The 23,315-nt window shown below is 43.2% G+C and overlaps 1 protein-coding gene across 2 annotated transcripts in view; it reads right to left on the bottom strand.

Annotated features, from left to right (window-relative positions):
* LOC144687692 (transmembrane protein 132C-like) overlaps positions 1–23,315 on the bottom strand; it is a 1,088,236-nt gene that overhangs the window by 614,058 nt on the left and 450,863 nt on the right. The window contains exons 1-2 of one of the 2 annotated variants that reach the window (XM_078554108.1): positions 21,623–21,725; positions 3,299–3,445 (exon numbers count right to left, since the gene is read on the bottom strand). In XM_078554108.1, the coding sequence (XP_078410234.1) occupies positions 3,299–3,445; positions 21,623–21,624 (149 nt within the window). In that variant the 5' untranslated portion in view covers positions 21,625–21,725. Of the gene's footprint in view, positions 1–3,298; positions 3,446–21,622; positions 21,726–23,315 lie in introns of those variants that run through there. The other variant, XM_078554107.1, reaches the window with a different exon arrangement.

Genomic DNA, 23,315 nt, shown 5'->3' with positions numbered 1-23,315 from the left:
GCCTAAAGCCAGCATCTTTAAGCACATGGGCTTAAGCCCCTTTCAGGCAAATTTGGAAGAAATGACTTGGAGGATGCTTTATGTGAATAGTGAAAGTAGTCCACACAAACCCCCTCACCCTAAACCTTGGTGGAAGCACTGGAAATTGCCTGGGTGAGAAAACACAAAGAAATTCAGAACCGCTTAAATGGTGGCAGCCATTAGTGGAGACTTTGAAGGCTGGGTGAAGGGAGTGGTGTTTGGTTAACTTACTTCTTAATAACTACCTGAGTGAGGTAGCTGCTACCAACACAGCTCACAGACTGACCACCCCAATGAAACACTGGACGGGATTTTCTGCACCCGCCCGCCGCCAGGGTCTTCCGGTCCCGCCACAAGTCAATGGACACCTGTCTGGGGGGCCGCCTCACCCGCAGCGAGTCCCACCCGCGACGGGGCCGGAGAATCCTGGCCACTGTGTCTGTGCTAACCTCTGCCCTCATTTGCCACAATAAATTTCTGGTAAGGTCACTACTTGAATATATTCCATATCTCAGTGTATGATGTAGTGATGCCCCTCATCAGAATGAAGGTGAATTTCAAAAGGAGAGGAGGCCTTGAAAAACAGGTGACTACTGGAATGGCAGAAATCAAGCCACATGCTTATCCGCAGTACCATAGGCCAAAGTTTGAATCTCAACCTCCGCCCTAGGTGTCAATTTAGCAAACTTGAACACGGAACTGGGCAAATGGGAGTGAGGGAAGAATCCAACCAATATTGCAACAATGTTGGATAACCACAAGCCATCAGTAACATCATTGGAGGTGGCTCAGATTATCTGCTCTTCAAACATGAATAGGCCATTCAGCCACTTGACTCTCTCTCGTTCAGTCAGGTCGTGGCTGATCTGTACCTCAACTGCATTTCTGATCAATCAGACAAGTTTTAAAATAAATTCCTAAAATATCACATTTTCATATGGCGATTCCAAATGAACACCATCCTCAAATTCTGCTCACTACGTTTTCTTTGAAATAATTCCTCTGTCAAACTCATAATGCCCCAATCCTAGCATTTGTTGTCAGAGCCATGTAAAATTACTGATAATGCTACAAGATAGGGTTGAAATATATTTTCAGTACAGTGTATCAACAGAATCCTCGTCAATAAGGGTTGCACACAGCTGAAGCACATTCTATTCACAATATATAAATCTTGTAATTTTCTTGATTTAACATAATGCAATGAGATATGAAGCCAGTGTGCAAAGTGTTCAGAGTCAGGGAAACATGGCACTGAATTATATATAGGCTACCCAGAAATTTTGAAAAAAATAATTAAAAATGTTCCCTGCTGGCTTGTCATAATACTCATAAGAAAAACTTGTTTGCTACTTAAAACCACCACACAAATCTCCTTTGATAACAGGGCTGGTATTTTTAAAAGCTGCCTGCCAAATGCTTCAGGTAATATGATTAAAGCCTTCACTTCTGCACATGTCTTGCAAATCAAGGAAATTACACCTGTCACAGTAGCTTAGCATTATTAACACTTTTTTTTTGATCTAGGTAAGTTATTAAAACACACAAAGACACTACAAATGAAGTTAATTAACACTGTGGCTGGTAACTCAAGTGACAACATTTTTAACTTAAATCTTAAGACTACATAATTAAAGAGGGAAGGATTTAAATACAGATTATGACCAGATTTGCATTAGACTGGAAGCACATACTGACACATCTAGAAGTTATGCTAGACTTCAAAAGAATTTGGTGTAAATCTGTTAACCAAGTCTAACATTTGAAATACTTCAAGTGTAAGCCATGCATATTGAAATGCTGCATCACACAGTCCAGTCACAGAGCCAGTGCCACTGCAAACTCACAGAGAACAGGAAATGAAATCTGTGTTCATCGAGGTGAAGGCTGCCAGTACTGTGGAATGAAACTCTGTTCTTGCCCTGTGCTTTAGCATCAAGCACTGCCTGGTCAGATACATCACAGGCTGGAAACACTGCAGCACCTCATATTCAAATATAAAAGCAAAATGCTGTGGGTGCTAGAAATTTGAAACAAAAACAGAAAATGCTGGGAAAACTCAGCAGGTCTGACAGCATCTGTGGGGAGAGAAACAGAGTTAACGTTTCGAGTCTATATGACCCTTGGGTCACATGGAATCAAAACGTTAACTGTTTCTCTCTCCACAGATGCTGTCGTACCTCATATTCAAACACCGTTGTATTCCTTAACCAATACCTTAAAAAAACAGCCTTTCCTGTTTCAGTCATTTGACAGGATAATTCAATCATTATTGCCAATATCCATCCTGATTTATTCCCTGAGTGAGGTTTGCGAGGTAGTATTGAATTATAGGCAGCTTTGTGCTATAGACTCATTACCATTAAGTACATCCCATTAAGTATGCTGATTCTGCTTAGAATTTTTACAGTGGAGACTGCCTACCAGTCTGAGGTGGATTGAGAGCCCAATGAAAGAGGTATTTAGACTCATTCCACCACCCAATTCCTTTAAATCAGGGCAGCTAACTGATGTTGGTATTGAAAACTAAAGCAGAATTCTTCAGAAAATGTTGAAGGACCTCGGCAAACAGGATTGCATATTTTATTTCAGATTTTCAGCTGTCATTTTAATTCTTTGCTCCACTCCTACATTGCTGACCTCTCTATCCTTGGCATCTTACATTGTTCCAATGAAGCTCAGCTCAGTGAACAGCACCTCATCAATTATTGGTACATACTTTACAGCCTTCTAGACAACATTTAGTTCAACAATTACAGATCATAATCTCTGCTTCACTTTGTTTGGTTTTTGGGTAACAACTATTGACAATGATTTTGTTTTATCCATTTGAATGTCCTCTAGACACATTGTCTGTTTCTTTACTTGTTTCATTACCACTGCTCTTTTGTTTTGCACCGTCATCCCTTTTGTATTCAATCTTTCCTGCCTTCGACCCTATCATAGACCTGCCCTTCTCTTCTTATCCTCCCCTCTCCCCCTATCTCTGCCTCAGTAAATGTGTTACATCTCTAACGTTTCCCCACTCTAATAAAATATTGTTGACCTGAAATACTCTGTTTATCTCTCCATAGATGCTGCCATATCTGCTAAATGTTTCCAGCATTTTCTGTTTCTGTTACTTAATAACACGTCAGTGTTAAATTATCCACTGAAAACATCCCAAATGAAGTCCTGGTACAAAACATGCAATAGAATAGAATGGCCCAAATATACACACTGTCATTTGATGTAATACAGTTATGTAATACAATTAAAGTTACTCATGATCTCCTACCTGCTACTTGAAGCACCAGGTTTCTTCCGGCAAACAACAGTTGCGATGGAGTGTTTCCCACCATTTCCCATCTCCTGTTTAACTTCCCACAAGCTTGGAATGCTAGGTTTTACATCAACAATGTTCACACCTTTTTTTGCTTTCGCCCTGAGAGTGAAAAACATAAACAAAACCATTAATTAGTAAGCTGGGTTCATTATGTAATGAGAATCTGAAACTCTAGAACAATGCAAGCATCCACAGAATCTGTCATTACATTCTCTGGAGGGTCTTTTCCAAGTGTAGAACAGGACAAAAGGTGAAATGGGTAACGTAATGCACCATTGATTGGAGCACGTGGGGCAGAGCTGCGATAGTTTGTTCCAGTATTATCAGCAATATGTAGGTGAATTGTGCCGAAGCAACGCCGAAGGTTGGGGGAGTTTTAAATGTGAGTTATGTGAAGTGTAAATCTTGTTTCCGCAATCTTTAATACTTGTTTCAAAATCATTTTGCCAGAAGCTGGCCGCCCCAACAGATTAAAACATTGAACATGGCAAGTTTCTGTCAATTGTGTCCATTCATGGACCATCTTCACATCGAATGAGGTTTTTTTTTAAAAGTAGCACAGGCAATAGTAGGCTTATTTTAGAAGTTTTTACATAATAAAAAAAATTAAGAAACTGATGCACGCATGCCAATGAAACTCGTAAATAGCTCAGCACAGTTTTACTTTCAAGTTAATTTCAGTGATTTTAAAATCAGGTTAATCGCAGGTGGAGAAGATATCCTTATTCAAAAGTGCTTATTTTTTTTATTTTAAACCCATTATCACCGCATTAATACAGTTGCACCAGGCTACCATTCTTAAACACAAGAGGGAATGCAAAGAAAAAATACAATTACATTTTATGACACTGCCCAATTGCACTGGTTCATGAAAGAATTCACATTTGTTGTTATGTGAGTGAATTTGGTCGGAAACAAACAATAACTTCACTTTGGAAGAACAATGTAATTTCAAGTGTGATTTCAAGAGGATTGCACCCATGAACTCAAATCAATTAACAATTTCCATAAGTTACAAAATGCCAGATTGTGTCAATGTTAATTCAAAATGACCATCACCTAAAAATCAGCCTAGTCTATCAATACCTTTTTAAATTCAAGGTCATCAGCAGAGGTTACTTAAGTGTTTTGGGATGAGGTAATGACCTTATAACACATACAAGTTTCTTTCTCTGGCTGTAGACCCTTAAACCAATCTCTTTGTAACCCACACCCTCTGAAGGCAGAACTTGCCAACGTTCTTGTAATGTTTGAATTCTGATGTGGAATATCCATGGATTGTTGAGCCTCTTTTGTCGCACATCATTATTCAGGATTTTATTTTTTACTCTTTCATGGAATGTGGGCATCACTTGCAGGGCCAGCATTAATTGTTGCCCATCAATCGCCCTTGAACTGGGGGGCTTACTAGACCATTTCAGAGGGCAGTTAAGAGACAACCACATTGCTGTGGGTCCGGAGTCACACGTAGGCCAGGCCGGGTAAAGATGGCAGATTTCCTTCCCTAAAGGACACTAGTGAATCAGATGGGTTTTTACAACAATCGATGATAGTTTCACAGTCACCATTACCAAGGCTAGGGGCAGAATTTTTAGGCCGTCGGGTGGACGCAATTGGTGGGTCACAGATCGGCCGTGGAACGGACCACTGACTGTGATCGGCCTCCAGCTGCAATCGGGCCCCAGCCACTGCCGGGGTGGGGGGGGGCGGGAGGAGGGCTGGCGCTGACGTAAGCACGTAAGCTGAATGAAAGCTCCTGAAGGCAGAGAGCTGCCTCAGGGAGCTGGAGACTTTAAAACAGTTAAATACAGTTTGTAAAATAAGGGAAAAAAATGTACAATCATCACAATCAGTCACCTGACCATGTACGTGATAAAAATGCTGTCCATAGATTTTTTTTTAAATTTAATAACGGAAACCTCCCCACGCCCTTGGATGAGGTTTCATGAAAAATGCAAAGTCCGCCTGGCTGATTCGCCCGTCCGCCAACCATAAGGTTGGACGGGCCACAAAAGTCAGAGACAATTACAACTTTAATGACCTTAATAGACCTCTTAATTATCAGCGGGCGCGCCTCTAATTTACGCGCGTGCCCGCCAACCAAAATATCGCGCATTTTCATGTCCAATCGGGTCAGGCCCACATGCTAACCTAAAAATTCTGCCCTAGTTTTCAATGCCAGATTTTATTACTTGAATTCAAATTCCACCAACTGCTGCGTGTGATTTGAACCTGTGCCCCCAGAGCATTAGCCTGGGTCTCTAGGTTACTAGTTCAGTGACATTACCATGACACCACCATCGCTCCAATCTCAACAGTTTATCAATCCATCCCTAATTGCAAAAGTATCAATAAATACTGGACGTCTCAAGCTAGTTAACAGCCTTGAGGGTTTCTTATTAAAAAGAAACTCAGTTAAAAGCTAGCTTTAGGATCCAAAAAATGGGGCTAGGATTGCTGCATGCCTTCAACCTTTCATGCAAATAGAAAGGGGGAACTAACGCAATTGGATTCATTAAGAGCAGCTCATTGTCATAATTTAAATGTGCTCCCCATGTGCTTTTCATAAGTGCTGGGAACTCAATAAGTGGAAGATAATGGGAAATTCTAACATCAGCAGTTGTTAAAAGGTGCTACTCCTATTGAACATAGCTGACTTCTTTTGCAGGTCAGCTGTGGAAAGTCAGCAAGGGAACATGTGGGCAGAATGAGCCCTTTCACTGTTGCCAGTTTGGGTATTCAGCTGAAAGACATGCAGTAGAGGATGATAGCCATATCTGGGGCTGTGGAATCCTTCTTCTTGTCACAGCGTGTCACAAGCCTGGTAGGAGGTGGATAACAAGATTGAATGTTGCCTCTCACGCCCATAAATGAGGGTAGATGTGAAATTTTAGGCGTTTGGGACAATACCATGGGATGGCTTTCCAGCATTTAACACTTGAGATTAATTCTATGCCCATAGCATCCCAAGCACTGTGCACTGAACAGGGTAGAACCTGAGTAAAGGAGCACTGGTACAAGCCTCTTGCAGTTTTATGCCACCGTAATGTTCAACCTGAGGCATCACGGATATATGGGCGTTGATTTTGACTTTTGGGCAATAGTGTTAGATTATCGATATTGGATCTGTTGTCCGGTATAAATATTTCCTGATTTTCATCGAGGACAAGGGAAATTCAAATTGAGAGATTGTAAAGGCTGGCCAATTGCAAATGTCAACTTCATACTATTGCCCAAAATCAAAATTATGTCCATCAAAACCAAAACTATGTCCATCTTGCCTCAGATTGAATTTTTATAGCTGGCACTTAAAAATGCTTCTAATGTCACATGTGGTTGTTGTGTCACCTTCAAAACATCAACCAACACACAGCAGATGCAGATAATTTTTGACACCTTGACAGAGCCAAGAGCCTATCCGCCACCAATCTGTCTGAGCAGGAAAACCTCTTTCAGCATTTCAATTATATGTTCTGTAAGAATTTGGCATAAAATTCCCTGTAGCAGCATGCTCATTGACTCATAGATGTTTACAGCGCAGAAGGAGGACATTCGGCCCATCGTGTTCATGCCGGTCAACAAAGATATGAATATCCAAATACTTCTTAAATGTTACAAGAGTTTCTGACTCAACCACCCTTTCAGACAATGAATTCCAGACTCCCACCATCCTCTGGGTGGTGAAATTTCTCCTCAGCTCCCCCTCTTAGCCCTCTACTTCTTACCTTAGATCTATGCCCCCTGGTTATTGACCCCTCTACTAATGGAAAAAGTGCCTTCCTATCCACTCTATCTATGCCCCTCATAATCTTATACACTTCTATCAGGTCCCCTCTCAACCTTTGCTGCTCCAAGGAAAACAACCCCAGCCTATCCAATCTTTCCTCATAGCTCGGACCCTCCAGCCCAGGCAGCATCCTGGTAAATCTCCTCTGCACCCTCTCCAGTGCAATCACATCCTTCCTATAATGTGGTACATGCTCCCTGTTCAGTTTTTCAAAATAGGGTCATTAAGAGTGGGTATCATGTTTCCTTAGCAACCCAGTCATCCAGTCTTTAAATAATAGTGGGGAGGTATCCTGGACTAAAACAAACCCTGTAGCTGCTGCCAGAGTGTCATTTGGCTCTTTGGATGCTTTTCCTCTGCAGAATATGGACAATCTGCTATAAAAGAATGCTCATTATAGCACCAGTGTGATACTTCCATCTCCTACATGATCCACGCAAGTGATGGTGCCAAATTAGGCGTAGTTTTATGCTCTACGTGAAACCAACTTTTAATTTTTTCAAATTGTTCACTTTGGCTACTGTCCAACTATAAACATTGTCAGCTGAAATTTCCACAGGGGTTCGCCTCATCTTCCATCATAATCTTGGCAGAAATCCAGAGAAATAGCGTAAGCAGACGTTTATGTCATTCCTTCAAGTTTTCCATTGATGTAATGGAAACTTTAACTGCGCCCCCCCCCACTCCCACCCTGTAAATTTAGTTGAATCAGAACAAACAACATCTAACATTTCAGTGGGATTCATTGAGCTAAATGAATACAGCTTGGGTACTGGAGAGGTGTAACCACTGAGTTTGATGATGAAGGGATAGAGTGGAAAAGATATGTTGTTGACCTGAACTAAGTCTGGGGATCTCAACTCACCTGAGCAAGTGGGCTGGATGAAATCTCATTACTTTTCAGAGTAAGATGTTCTTCCGATGTAACACTGGGGTGGGTTGCTTGTAGGGAGAGCTTTAATTTTATTTGGGCGGGTGCTCAAGTTTCAGGGACAGGCGGGCGGTGGGTGCAGCAGAAACACATGCTGAGTTTTGCTATTTATTAAAGTCATCAGGATACCAGCCAACTGAGGAGGACATTTCAGCAATCAAAATTGATGGTCACTATTCAGACAGGTTAAAAGAGTGAGGCTTTTACCTTTTAACTATCATTAACCTCACCAATGAGACTGCAATGGAACTGCATTCCCTTTTTTAAAACAAAGTTGTTAGCGCAATAGATCAAGGTGGAAAATTTCAATAGTGAAACAAAGGTGGGAGGTGCGCTTTGCATCTTACACTACAAGCCAATCCATTATATATTTCCCGTGCATTTTAAAATAGAATGTTGCAACCTATTCAATTATTTTAATATATAGAAAATATACAATTTATTTCTTATTAGCATAAACAAATATGTACATGTTGTCATATGATGTTGCATTGCTGCCTGTACTTTAACTGGCATGGGCGTCACTCGAGAAAGATAGGTCCAGACTTGTATACATGAGGTCTGATACTTTTAACAGAGGACTTTCACCATTGTTTTGGTAACTGGGATAGCCCTGCCTCCATTGCATTATCTTGCATTCTCTCAAAGGAAGAATCCTACCCCTATTCCTCTTCAATGGCCAGTCCAAGAGTTGTCCATATTTTATTGTTCTGTGAGTGTTTCAGCCCTTGGGCCAAGATACCACTATTTAAAATGGAATATTTCATTAATAATTAAATGAATGAAGCTCTGGGCCAGTGATAACATCAAAGCATATGTTTCAAACTACTGGCGTAATCAGAGCCAAGCCATCCTCAATGTTCATCGACAGGGGAGAGGATCCAGGTTTGACCCCACACGCTGCTCAACTATTGATCTGAGTTTCAGGTTAATGCTACAGAAATCAACAGTGATTTTACTTGATGTTACTTTAACAAACGTAGATATTTAAATCAGATTGATAAAAGGCACTGACCCAAAATCAACTAAATATATCCCTTCATATTTCCAGAGCAGATGATGTATAGAAGGAGATTCGGGTTGGGGAGGACATACTGGGCAGAATATTATTGGGTAGGGGTGGGGGTGGGGGGGTGAGGAGAGTGGGGGGGTGGTGGGGGGGTTTGGCGGCGGTGGTGGATAGATTTCCCCCATCCAGCCCCATAACCTGGAAGCAAAGTCGGCGCCAGCCCACCCCACTGCCAAAACATGCTGCAGGGGGGCTAAATTGGGAAAGTGTGGGGCTTCCGCCCCTCACTGGGGAAGATATCCCACCCATTGGAGCTGCCACCCAATTGGATTGGCTGGTGGCTCCATAGCCCCAGCAATCCCAAGAGCACATTAGTGGGTACTGCCAGTACCGTAACCAGGAACAAGACGAAGGCCCATGCATCCCAGAGTCAGGTAAGTCTGGAGTCTTGGGCAGGTAGGTTTTTAAAAATTTGTTTATGGGATGTGAGCATCACTGGCTGGGCCAGCATTTATTGCCCATCCCTAATTGCCCTTGAGAAGGTGGTGGTGAGCTGCCTTCTTGAGCCATTGCAGTCCGTGTGGTGTAGGTACACCCACAGTGCTGTTAGGGAGGGAGTTCCAGGATTTTGACACAGCGACAATGAAGGAACGGTGATATATTTCCAAGTAAGGATTGTGAGTTACTTGGAGGGGAACTTCCAGGTGGTGGTGTTCCCACATATCTGCTGCCACTGTCTTTCTAGATGGTAGCAGTCGTAGGTTTGGAAGGTACTGTCTAAGGAGCCTTGGTGAGTTCCTGCAGTGCACCTTGTAGATGGTACACACTGCTACTACTGTGTGTCAGTGGGGAGGGAGTGAATGTTTGTGGAAGGGGTGCCAATCAAGTGGGCTGCTTGGTCCTGAATGGTGTCAAGCTTCTTGAGTGTTGTGGGAACTGCACTCATTCAGGCAAGTGGAGAGTATTTCATCACACTGCTGACTTGTGTCCTGTAGATCATGGACACGGTTCGGGGAGTCAAGAGGTGAGTTCCTCGCCACAAGATTCCTAGCCTCTGACCTGCTCTTGTAGACACAGCATTTATATGGCTAGTCCAATTCAGTTTCTGGTCAATGGTAATCCCCAGGATGCCATTGAATGTCAAAAAACAATGGTTACGTTCTCTCTTGTTGGAAATGGTCATTACCTGGCACTTGTCAGCCCAAGCCTGGAGATTGTCCAGGTCTTGCTGCACTTGAACATGGACTGCTTCAGTATCTGAGGAGTCACGAATGGTGCTGAACATTGTGCAATCATCAGCGAACATCCTCACTTCTGACCATATGATGGAGGGAAGGACATTATGAATCTACTGAAGATGGTTGGGCCTAGTGCAATACCCTGAGCAACCCCTGCAGTGATGTCCTGGAACTGAGATGATTGACCTCCAATAACCACAACCATCTTCCATTTGCTAGGTATGACTCCAACCAGTGGAGAGTTTTCCCCCTGATTCCCATTGAATCCAGTTTTGCTAGGGCTCCTTATTGCCACACTTGGTCAAATGCTGCCTTGATGAGAAGGGCAGTCACTCTCACCTCACCACTGGAGTTCATCTCTTTTGTCTATGTTTGAACCAAAGCTGTAATAAGGGCAGGAGCTGAGTGACCTTGGTGGAACCCAAACTGAGCATCAGTGAGCAGGTTATTGCTAAGCAAGTGCCACTTGATAGCACTGTTGATGACCCCTTCCACCACTTTACTGATGATTGAGAGTAGACTGATGGGGCGGTAATTGGTCTGGTTGAATTTGTCCTGCTCTTTGTGTATAGGACATACCTGGGCAATTTTCCACATTTCCAGGTAGATGCCTGTGTTGTAGCTCAACTGGATCAGCTTAGATAGGGGCGCGGCAAGTTCTGAAGCACAAGTTTTCAGTACTATTACCGGAATATTGTCATTTGTAGTATCTAGTGCCATCAGCCATTTCTTGATATCACATGGAGTGAATCGAATTGGCTGAAGACTGGCATCTGTGATGATGGGGACCTCCGGAGATGAATCATCCACTCGGCACTTCTGGATGAAGATTGTAGCAAATGCTTCAGCCTTATCTTTTACACTGATGTGCTGGGCTCCCCCATCATTGAGGATGGAGATATTTGTGGAGCTTCCTCCTCCAGTGAGTTGCTTAATTGCCCACCGCCATTCATGACAGGATGTGGCAGGACTGCAGAGCGTGGGTCTGATCCGTTGGTTGTGGAATAGCTTAGCCCTGTCTACCACTTGCTACTTATGCTGTTTGGCACACAAGTAGTCCTCTATTGTAGCTTCACCGGGTTGATACCTCATTCTTAGGTACGCCTGGTGCTGCTCCTGGCATGCCCTCCTGCACTCTTCAACGAACCAGGGTTGGTGCCCCAGCTTGGTGCTAATGGTAGAATGGGTGATATGCCGGGCCATGAGGTTACAGATTGTGGTTGAGTACAATTCTGTTGCTGCTGATGGCCCACAGCGCCTCATAGTTGCAGTTTAGGGGAGTGGGGGCAGGTGGGTGGAGATGATGTGTTTAATGGAGCAGGCAGGTATGAAGAAAATGGGTGTTCTATCTGCCCCTTGATCCATAAAGGGAACCCGTCCAAGTGGCCTGCCCACTGCCCCTTCCATTGCCCACGCCAACCCTATTATGGTGTGGGCAGCGTATTATCAGGGTCAATTGACTTGTTAACAAGCCCCATTACCCCTTTATTATTTATTTAAATATGGTGAGTGGGCTTCTGATTTCAAGAGGGTGGTGAGAGGGCATCTACCCTATTTTATGTGTCACTCCTGTTGAAAACATGCCCGGTGGGGACACATAAGATACAACCCACCTGTTCAGTGATCACTGTGAAAAGCCATTTTATCAAGATGTTGAATAACTATGTGACTGTATGAGGGTGGAAGAGTACCCATCACACTCTTCACAAGCAACCCACATTCATAAAACATATTCATAAGCATAATTTATTTTTTAATGGCATTTTAATGCCATTGCATGAGTCTCTTTTCTTCAGTAAGTGTCCTCTTTTACGCAATGTCAATGTTATCAACACAACCTCAGGCAGTCCCCTCTAAGGAAGGCACCATTAATAAATAACAGATGGCTAGCTATTAGTGCATGTCAGTAAATTGAAATAATAATTTGTAAATTCTAGTCTATAAAATGTCTTGCAGTTCCCCAAGGTCATATTTTGAGCACACTGGTGAGTCACTGTGTGATCATTTTCTAGGTCAGTGGATGTGTACATCTGATCTCCTCACCAGGTAACCAATGGTAAATATGGCTGCTGAAAGTGTAGCCAAATACAAAGGAGCAGCCCCTTCAAATGGTGAAATATGGGTGCAGCCTTGGTCATTGCACATCAGTGTGAAGTATGGTTTTATCAAGTTGCAGAATGGGCAGATGGCCAGGACACCTATCGAGTAGCTGAAATACTGATTGAATGGCACCACATTCTGCAGATCTCTCCACCCCGGGGGCCCCATTGGTGCCCAGATGGATCCTGGAAATTCAGTAAATGTCACTGTTTTCCCTCATTTTCAGTGTATAATTTAGAGGTAGTACTTTAACAATAAGTATCTGGCAACATTTTAATTAGGCAACGTGTTTAAGGCAGCCTGCTGTAGGTATTGCAAAGGTTGAACTGACCACATCTTCTGTATATAACTTTGGTTTTAAAGCCAAAATAAATTTATTCCTTTCCTACATTACAACTCTGACTAGACTTCCAAAGTGCTTTGTTGCCTGCAAGCACTTTGGGACATCCCGAGGTCATGAAAGGCACTATACAAATGCAAGTCAGTCATTCTCTTTATTCAATCTTGGATGATAAAGTACCCTGCAAAACTCAAAGTGGAATTTACCTCTCCAAATTGTGCCTTGTGCCCATTAAATGTTATTCAAAATGTCACAATATTTTGGACAAGTCCCCAAACAGTCATAACACTCCTCCAACGCAAATCATGTTCATCACTCCCTATTACCAGTGCTCAGCAAATTGCAGTGAATAAATTGGCAAACGGGAGCCAAACTGGACAGTAAATTGTTCTCAATTCAAAGTAATTATTTGCGGGTGACAAGTCAATGCTCCATTTCCTCCTCCATCTTCTTTGCTTCAAAACAAGACCACAGATTTGAGGTGAACTGCCATCTTAGCAGCTTTGATCTGTTGCACTGAAAGGCGCTTAGCTTCTCAGCACTAAATATCAAGCTGCCATTGTTTTTCAAACTTGAAAATGCCATACACGCAGAACCCAAGGCATTATTGCAGAACCCTCAGGCCTGTCAACTTGTGATATCCAGGAAACCCTTAATGACTAATGTTTAATAAATACAATGCCATTAATAACATTAACCTGAGGGAACAGTAAGTTATGAGAAGTGGCAGTACACAGATTTCTCATGGAATTTGGCACATTTGCTTCAACGGAAGGATAACAGTACTTGTATGTTTGTAAGTCAGCATGAATGGCCGCAGATACGGCGGGTTTCATGATGAAAATGCATTATAGGTTGGTATGTTCAATTTAGCTTAGGAGGTACAAACAATGATATTAGTATTCCTACCGTTAATCATTATCATCAGGGCTTGTAATCTCGGAGCAAAAATTGAGGAATTGGGGATTGAGGGATACATACATTTTATAGAAACTATTTATTGTTAACACTTGCCTTAATATTTAAATATTGTACTTTTCCCCCATCCCGTGCAACTATTTTTACTAGTTATATTGGCATACTCTAAACTTGCTGATCCAACCGCCCTCTACATCAGCTGTAATGACATTCATGGTAATGAACCCATTCAGCCAGAATATCTGTATCCAGCCAATCCACTGCACCCACCATTTGTTAAAAATTAAACAGGCAAAGGCAAGTCTAAGAGCTTTTGCGTGGCAGGTTGCTCCAAGTGGGAGATTAAAACAGCATGGTACCCTCTACAAGGCATCTGGGATCTGCATGAACTGGGCAAACAACTATGTATCTCCTTAACTAATTAGATTGCAGAATCATTAATGAGCAACACAGCATCTGAACCAGGAAGGATAAGTTAAGCAGTGAATACAATGCCAATTAAGGTATAGAAAGCAAAATAAAGAGAGGGTAACAAATGTTTGATTAAAAGGGAGAGATAAAAGAGACAGAAAGAAAAATGTTTTTTAAAAATATAATTTATAAACATTTTTTAAAACCTCCAACAACAATTCTCCAACGACAGGCAAAGGATTGAAATTCCACACTTGTAAGAGTTAATTTTCAGTGCCAGATAGGTTGTTTCAAAGTAATTAAAACTTACCTCACCATTGAAAGGGTTTTTTAAAAAAAATCATTTTTAGGGTATGTGGGCATAGCTGGCTAAGACAGCATTTATTGCCCATCCCTAGTTGCCCTTGAGAAGGTGGCAGTGAGCTGCCATCTTGAACTGCTGTGGTCCCTGTGGTGTAGGTACATCCACAGTGCTGTTAGGGAGGGAGTTCCAGGATTTTGACCCAGCAACAGTGAAGGAACGGTGATATATTTCCAAGTCAGGATGATGAGTGGCTTGGAGGGGAACTTCCAGGTGGTGGCGTTCCCATGCATCTGCTGCCCTTGTCCTTCTAGATGGTAGCTATCCTGGGTTTGGAAGGCGCTGCTAAGAGTGCATTTTGTAGATGGTACACACTGCTGCCACTGTGCATCGATGGTGGAGGAAGTGAATGTTTGTGGAAGGGGTGCCAATCAAGCGGACTGCTTTGTCCTGGATGGTGTCAAGGTTTCTTGAATATTGTTGGAGCTGCACTCATCCAGGCAAATGGAAAGTGTTCCATCATACTCCTGACTTGTGCCTTGTAGATGGTGGATAAGGTTTAGCGAGTCAGAAGGTGACTTACCCATTGCAGGATTCCTAGCCTCTGACCTGCTCTTGTAGCCACAGTATTTATATGGCAAGTCCAGTTCAGTTTCTGCTCAATGGTAACCCCCAGGATGTTGATATGGAGGATGCAGTGATGGTAATGCCATTGAATGTCAAGGGGCGATGGTTAGTTTCTCTCTTGTTGGAGATGGTCATTGTCTGGCACTCGTGTGGCATGAATGTTACTTGCCACTTGTCAGCCCAAGCCTGGATATTGTCCAGGTCTTGCTGCATTTGGACATGGACTGCTTCAGAAACTGAATTGGGCTGAATATTGTGCAATCATCAGCGAACATCCTCACTTCTGACTTATGATAGAAGGAAGGTCATTGATGAAGCAGCTGAAGGCAGTTGGGCCTAGGACACTACCCTGAGGAAATTCTGCAGTGATGTCCTGAAGCTGAGATGATTGGCCTTCAACAACCACAACCATCTTCCTTTGTTTTAGGTGTGACTCCAACCAGCAGACAGTTTTCCCCCTGATTCCCATTAACTCCAGTTTTGTTAGAGCTCCTTGATGCCACACTCAGTCAAATGCGGCCTTGATGTCAAGGGCAGTCACTCTCACCTCACCTTTAGAGCTTAGCTCTTTTGTCCATGCTTGAACCAAGGCTGTAATGAGTTCAGAAGCTGAGTGACCCTGGCAGAACCCAAACTGGGTGTCAGTGAGCAGTTTATTGCTAAGCAAGTGCCGCTTGATAGCACTGTCTATGACCCCCTCCATCATTTTACTGATGATCGATAGTAGACTGATGAGGCGGTAATTGGTTGGGTTGGATTTGTCCTGCTTTTTGTGTACAGGCACACCTGGGCAATTTTCCACATAGTCGGGTAGATGCCAGTGTTATAGCTGTACTGGAACAGCTTGGCTAGGGGCATGGCCAGTTCTGGAGCACAAGTCTTCAGTACCATTGCCAGAATATTGCCAGGGCCCATAGTCTTTGCACTATCCAGTGCCTTCAGCTGTTTCTTGATATCACGTGAAGTGAATTGAATTGGTTGAAGACTGGCATCAGTGGTGCTGGGGACCTCCAGAGCAGACTGCGATGGATCTTCCACTCAGCACTTATGGCTAAAGATTGTTGAGAATGCACTGATGCACTGGGCTCCCCCATCATTGAGGATGGGAATATTTGTGGAGACTCCTCCTCCAGTGAGTTGTTTAATTGTCCACCACCATTCACGACTGGATGTGGCAGGACTGCAGAGCTTAGATCTGTTTTGTTGGAATCGCTTAGCTCGGTTTATCACTTGCTGCTTATGCTGTTTGGCACGCAAGTAGTCCTGTGTTGTAGCTTCACCGGGTTGACACCTCATTTTTAGGTATGCCTGGTGCTGCTCCTGGCATGCCCTCCTGCACTCTTCATTGAACCAGGGTTTACCCCTTGGCTTGATGGCAATGGTAGAGTGGGGGATATGCTGGGCCATGAGGTTACAGATTGTGTTCAAGTACAATTCTGCTGCTGCTGATGGCCCACAGCGCCTCATGGATGCCCGGTCTTGAGCTCTAAATCTATCCCATTTAGCATGGTGGTAATGCCACACCGCACGATGGAGGGTGTCCTCAATGTGAAGACGGAACTTGGTCTCCACAAGGACTGTGCAGTGGTCACTCCTACCGATACTGTCATGGACAGGTTCACCTGCAGCAGGCAGGTCGGTGAGGATGCGGTCAAGTATATTTTTCCCTCTTGTTGGTTCCCTAAAGGGTCAATAGTGAACCAATCGACAGTGGTTTCATGGTCACCATTAGACTTTTAATTCCATATCATCTGCACCAGCGACAGAAACTCTTGTGCCACTGGTTGAGCAGGTGGATATAAATCTCCGTTTCTTAAATATGTTGGCCAGTGTAACCATTAGCACTCAGGGCTCCCCACTGTGTGCATGACAGCTGCACCCTGACACGTTCCAGACACTGTGTGCTCTCCATGCCTCTTGATTGAAAATTTAAAACTGCTATTCAAAAGTCTGCTATTAAGCTCGACAACTAGTTAATCAGAGACATGTGGGTTGCCAGTTCCTTCTCTCTCTTTGAAAATTGTGTTGTGCCCTGGAGGCGTCAGGATCCAGTGAGCCCTCTGCCTCCCAACTGAAAACCAGGACTTGCAGTAGGACTTGAACAGACAGCCTCCTGACTTAGAGGCCAGTGCTATCAACTAATCCACAGCTGGAACACTAAACAGCAGGATTGACTGTGCACTGTGAAGTGGTAGTGGAGCAAGCTTTAATTTGGAATGTCTTCTGGTAAGAATCAATGGTGTACACATGGAAAATATTTCCACCTCGAGCCAAATCCATTGCTACTGCATTATTTCACTCCCACCATTCACCAATGGATGGACATGCATCTGTATTTTATAAAACAAGTTAAATACCAGGGCAGAATAATAGACACACTTCACAGAGAATAGTGAAGGAGTTCATGGAAGCAAGCCCCTTCTCCCGGCCTATAGAACCAATATTATAGCAAATTGTTCAGAATCACAGCTTCTTAACATACCTTTTTACCATTAATGCTTGCAGACTATGTTTGTATTTTCAACTTCTGTTTCCTGGGAATCATAATGACCTATAGCTGCCACTGAGTGTTTAATGGATCGAAGAGAATAGCCCTGAGCAGCTCCTAATTGGTCAAAATGCTTCAAGATTTAGAAACTGTTACATTTGCTCTGATTTTTAATAGGCTTTAAAACAAATACTGTGTTTGATTCCTTAGCTTCATGGAGTAATTTGGAGTCTCTATTTTTTTTGGTGTTGTGAATTTTTGTGCTCTTCAAGGCTGTCTACAGAGAAATAGAATGTGCTTTCAATGTCTTCAGCCAGTGCCAGCATCAAACATTCACAGACCAGGTACAGCAGAGTCAGGTAAAGAATGAAGCTCCTTATGCTCTACTCTGACAACTTATCCTGTCCCATTTTCAGGGAACATCTCCTACACTGATGTAACTTTTTATTTCCCTCACCAGCTCTTATTATGGATATTCCAAGGCTCAAGCTTTTGTGCCACACACTTCAACTCAACTAAGAATCTAGTTCAGGATATTGAGGCTTTATATTATGTTCAGAATGACTCATCAAATTGTCTTGATGCAATCTGCCCAAGCCACTTCATTTGAAACATATCTGACTCTATTCAGATGTGAGTGAGAGTGAGCAAGGGACAGAGCAAACGAGAGTGAGCGACAGAGTAACAGAGAGTGAGGGAGAGAGCAAGCGAGAGTGAGAGCAGGTGAGTGAGGGAGAGGGCAAGTGAGAACAAGAGAGCAAGTGAGAGCAAGGGAGAGAACAAACGATAGCAAGCGAGGGAGGGAGACAGCAAGCGAGAGTGAGAGAGTGAGGGAGAGAGCAAGCAAGAACGAGGGAGAGAGCAAGCGAGAATGAGCGAGTGAGGGAGAGAGCAATTGAGAGTGAGAGCGAGTGAGGGAGTGCAAACGAAAGCAAGAGTGAGGGAGAGAGCAAGGGTGAGCGCAAGCATGTGAGGGAGAGAGAGAGCGGGAGCGAGCGAGCGAGGGAGAGAGAGCAAGGGAGAGAGAAAGCAACAGCAAGAGAGCAAGGGAGAGAGCAAGTGAGGGAGAGCGTGACCGAGGGAGAGAGAGCAACTGAAAGTGAGAGTGAAAGAGTGAGGATTAGAGGAAGCGAGTGAGGGAGGGAGCAAGCGAGAGCGAGCAAGGGAGGGAGCAAGCAAGAGCGAGCAAGGGATGGAGCAAGTGAGAGCGAGCAAATGAGGGAAAGAGCAAGCGAGAGCAAGTGAGGGAGAGAGCAAGCAAGGGCGAGCAAGTAAGGAAGCGAGCAAGTGAGAGAGAGCGGGGAGAAAGCGGGAGTGAGCAAATGAGGGAGAGAGTGAACGAGAGCGAGCAAGGGAGAGAGCAAGCGAGAGTGAGAGCGAGCGAGTGATGGACAGAGCATGGAAGTAAGAGTGAAGGACAAAGCGAGAGGGGCACATTTACTTTCATATTCATGATTCAAATGGATGTGAAACTGTACACAAGCATCAGGATGTCGTAAGCTCCATAAATCAGATCATTATTGCATTATTTCTCATCCTTTTTTCTGGAAAAGAGGATACCGGTCCATGCCTGGCAAAAAAAAATCCAACTAAGGGCCTTCTTAGCGCTTGTAACAATATAAACAGTGATCAGCTGATCCCATCAAAAATCCAAAACTGAACTAAAACATCTCCAAGGATAAGTGACAAGGAACTAGAGCCATTTTCAAGAATTGCATAGAGATTCCTTTAGATTAAATATTCACAATTTTAACTGGATGCTCTCAGGATATCTGTGCTCCTCATCAAAAGTAAATTGCCACATCAAAGAGGCTGGTCAGAAGCCAATGAAATAAAAGTACATCAGCTACAAAATGGGGCCTAACCTTCCAATCTGAGTAAAAGTGAATCCAGGACAATAACCAGATATCCTTCAGGTGTGGAAAATAGAGCTGAATCCAGTTCTGCCATGAATCTGTCCCATTTATCCCAGGTTGTCTTGATGTGGCGGGGGTTGGTGGGGGTGGGGGGCACGATGCTCTAATCTTCTCCCCATTACCTACACAAAACAGAACTATCCCAGGACTTTTGTCCTTTACATCCTTAGAGCAACACAACAGAACACCAGCTGCGAGTTGGCATAATCTCACTGAGACTTTTCAAAAGGGCTTGAATCTTACCGAGAATAAGACAATCAATCCTGCAGAAGATCAACTGCCCAGGTCTTGAAGTCAATGGTTAAATTTCTACCGATAATATACCTGTCTGGGAGATTCGTGACTTGATATCAAACTAATTGAGCCCATTCACAGGTGTACTTAAAGATAAAGTTTTTTTTAAAAACAAAGACTTGGATTTATATAGCACCTTTCAATACCTCAACACGTTTCAAAGCTTATAGCCAATCAAGCATTTTTGAAGTGTAGTTACTTGTAATGTAGGAAACCCGGCAGCTAATTTATACACAGCAAACTCCCACAAATGTGTTAGTGGCCTGGTAGTCTGTTTTAATGATGTTGCTTAAGGGATAAATATTGGTCAGGACACTGGCAATAACTCCCCTCCAAAATAGTGCCATTGAATCTCTTACACCCTCCTGAGAGAGCAGTCAAGGCTTCGTTTTAATGTCTCATCAGACAGGCAGCACCTCTGGCACGGCAACACTCCCTCAATACATCACTAGATGTCAGCCTAGATTTTTTACTCAAGCCTCTGCAGTGGGACTTGAACTCACACCCTCTGACTCAAAGCTAACAGTGCTACCAGCTGAGCCACAGGTACTGCTGAACAGTCTGCCACTTTGAAATACTGAAGATATAGGTTGTGGCCAAATGTTGGCTTTGCTGTACACTTGTGCTGTGGATCAAAAATGGTATTCTCAGCAGATAATCCAGAACTGGTAATTAAAGTTACATTGAAGAAAATTAGAAATATGATGAAGTGGAAAAAGGTACACAACAAATACCTAGGTTTAGTTTTCTCTGCAAAATGTTAAAGCGTCATAACAACACTGAAGGAGGCCATTTGGCCCATTGAGTCCATGCCTGCTCTCTATAGAACAATCCAGTCAGTCATATTCCCCCTCTCTACTCCTGTAGTCATGCAAGTTCCTTCAAGTGTCCATCCATTTTTATTTGACATCATTGATCATCTCCACTTCCATTCCCCCTTCATCTTTTGCCCAAAACCTTAAATCAATGTCATCCAGTCCTTGTACCATCAGCTGATGGGAAAGATTTTTTTTGTCTACCTTATCTAAACCTTTCATTATCTTTTACACCTCTATCAAATTTCCCCTCAATCTCTTTCGCTCCAAGGTGAACCACCGCAGCTTCTCTAACCTAACCTTGTAGCTAAAATCCCTCATCCCTGAAACTATTCTGGTAAATTTCCTCTGCATTCTCTCAAGGAGCCTCACATCTTTCCTGAAGTGTGTTGACCAGAACTGGCCTAACCAGAGTTTATAAAGGTTCAGCATAATTTCTCTGCTCTGGTACTCAATACCTTGATTTATGAAGGACAAGTTCACATATGCATTGCTAATTACTCTCTCGATATGTCCTGTCACCTTCAAAGGTCTACGCATATGAACTCCAAGGTCCCTCTGTCCCTGCATATTCTTTAGAACTGTGCCATTAAGTTTATATTGTTAGTCCTATTCCTTCTGCCAAAATGCATCACCTCAACTTCTCTGTATTAAATTCCATCTGCCACTTGTCTGCTCATTTATTTATTTATGTCTATTTATGTCCAGTTGGAGTTGAGTCCAAGTTTAGTATCATAGGCAAATTTTGAAATTTTACTCTGTCTTCCAATATCCAAGTAATTTATATACATCAAAAAAGCAGCGGTGCACTGAGCTTTGAGAAACAGCTCTGTCTACCATCACTGATCTGAAAAGCATCCATTTACCATGACTTGCTGTTTAATGTCTTTTAACCAATTTTTTATCCAAGCTGACACTGAGGCTCCTATTCTATGATCCTCAGTTTTATTAACCAGTCTTTTGCATTTTCCATACGCTTCTTTCAGGTGTCTCTGTTTGAAGTAGACCTTGACACCCCTTCAGGTGGACATTCCATGTTCTCTCAGAACATGTCTGTCAGTATAATCCACATAAGAATTTTCCGGAAAGTGGTCACTTTACATTATCAGCCATCTTCTGATCAGTCTTTACTTGTATTTCTTTTAAAAACAAAGGTCTTCCTTAAAAAAAGTTCAATGTGCCCCTGGGTAGTTGGTAGCTGCAGACTGCTGTTGTATCACTTCTATGTGGTACCTTCTCAAACACTTCTTAAAATCCATATAGTCAACATCAGTTGCATTCCTCTCATCGACCTTCTCTGTTACTTCATTCAAAAATTCAATTAGATTAGTCAAGCATGACCTGCGTTTTACAAATCCGTGCTAGCTAACCTTAATTCATTCAAACCTTTCAATGTACCTGTAAATCTTATCTTTGATTATTGTTTCTAAAACCTTGCTCACCACAGATATTAAACTGACCAGCCTGTAATTATGAGGAATGTCCTTACATCCTTTCTTGAATAAAGGTTTCACACTTGCCACTCTCCAATCCCCTGCACCTGTCCCATATCTAGGGAAGGTTGGAAGATTATGGCAAGCCCTTCCACTGTCTCCACCCCTCCACTTCCTTTAGCAGCCTAGGATGCAAGCCATCCTGACAAGGCAACTTATCAGTCTGAAGCATTGCCAGCCTTTCATGTACACCCTGCCCATCAATTTTCACCCCATCCATTACCTCTACCACCAATATTTTGTCAACATCCTCTTAAACACCAATACAGAGTATTCATTAAGTATTCTAGGCTGGTCCTATTCCTCTAAGCATGCTTCACCTTCTTTGTCCCTAATAGGCCCCATCCTGCTTCTTATTAACTGCTTACTATTTACATGCCAGTAGAAGATTTGTGGGTTACCTTTTATGTTAATTGCCATTCTATTCTCATATTCTCTCTTTGCCAGTCTTATTTTCCTCTTTGACATTCTTGACACTCATGCCACACAAGTGTCAGGCAATGACCATCTCCAACAAGAGAGAATCTAACCATCTCCCCTTGATACTCAATGGCATTACCATCAGTGAATCCCCCACTATCAACATCCTGGGGGTTACCATTGACCAGAAACTGAACTGGACTAGCCATATAAATACTGTGGCTACAAGAGCAGATCAGAGGCTGGGAACTCTAAGGTGAGTAATTCACCTCCTGACTCCCCAAAGCCTTTCCACCAACTACAAGGTGCAAGTCAGGAGTGTGATGGAATACTCTCTACTTGCCTGGATGAGTGCAGCTCCCACAACACCCAAGAAGCTCAACACCATCCAGGACAAAACAGCCCACTTGATTGGCAGCCCTTCCACCAATCTAAATATTCACTCCCTTCACCGCCAATGTACAGTTGCAGCATTGTGTGCCATCTACAAGATGCACTGCAGCAGCTCACCAAGCTCCTTCAACAGCACCTTCCAAACCTGCAACCTCTACCACCTAGAAGGACAAGGGCAGCAGACGCATGGGAACACCGCCACCTGCAAGTTCCCCTCCAAGCAACACACCATCCTGACTTGGAATTATATTGCAATGCTTTCGCTGTCAGTGGATCAAAATCCTGGAACTCCCTTCCTGACATTACTGTGAATGCACCTACACCGCACGGACTGAGCAGTTCAAGTAGGGCAATTGGGAATGGGCAACAAATACTGGCCTTGCCGGTGACGCCCACATCCCATGAACGAATAAAAGGAACTTCCCCACTCAACTTATTGCATTTGGCCAGGTTCTCGCTTGCACAACTCACCTGACATGCATCATATA

The sequence above is a fragment of the Cetorhinus maximus genome, chromosome 12, assembly GCF_964194155.1.
Source record: "Cetorhinus maximus chromosome 12, sCetMax3.hap1.1, whole genome shotgun sequence".
NCBI classification, from domain to species: domain Eukaryota; kingdom Metazoa; phylum Chordata; class Chondrichthyes; order Lamniformes; family Cetorhinidae; genus Cetorhinus; species Cetorhinus maximus.
Note: the sequence above shows the minus strand (reverse complement) of the source record. Positions and strands in the feature narration are given on the sequence as shown.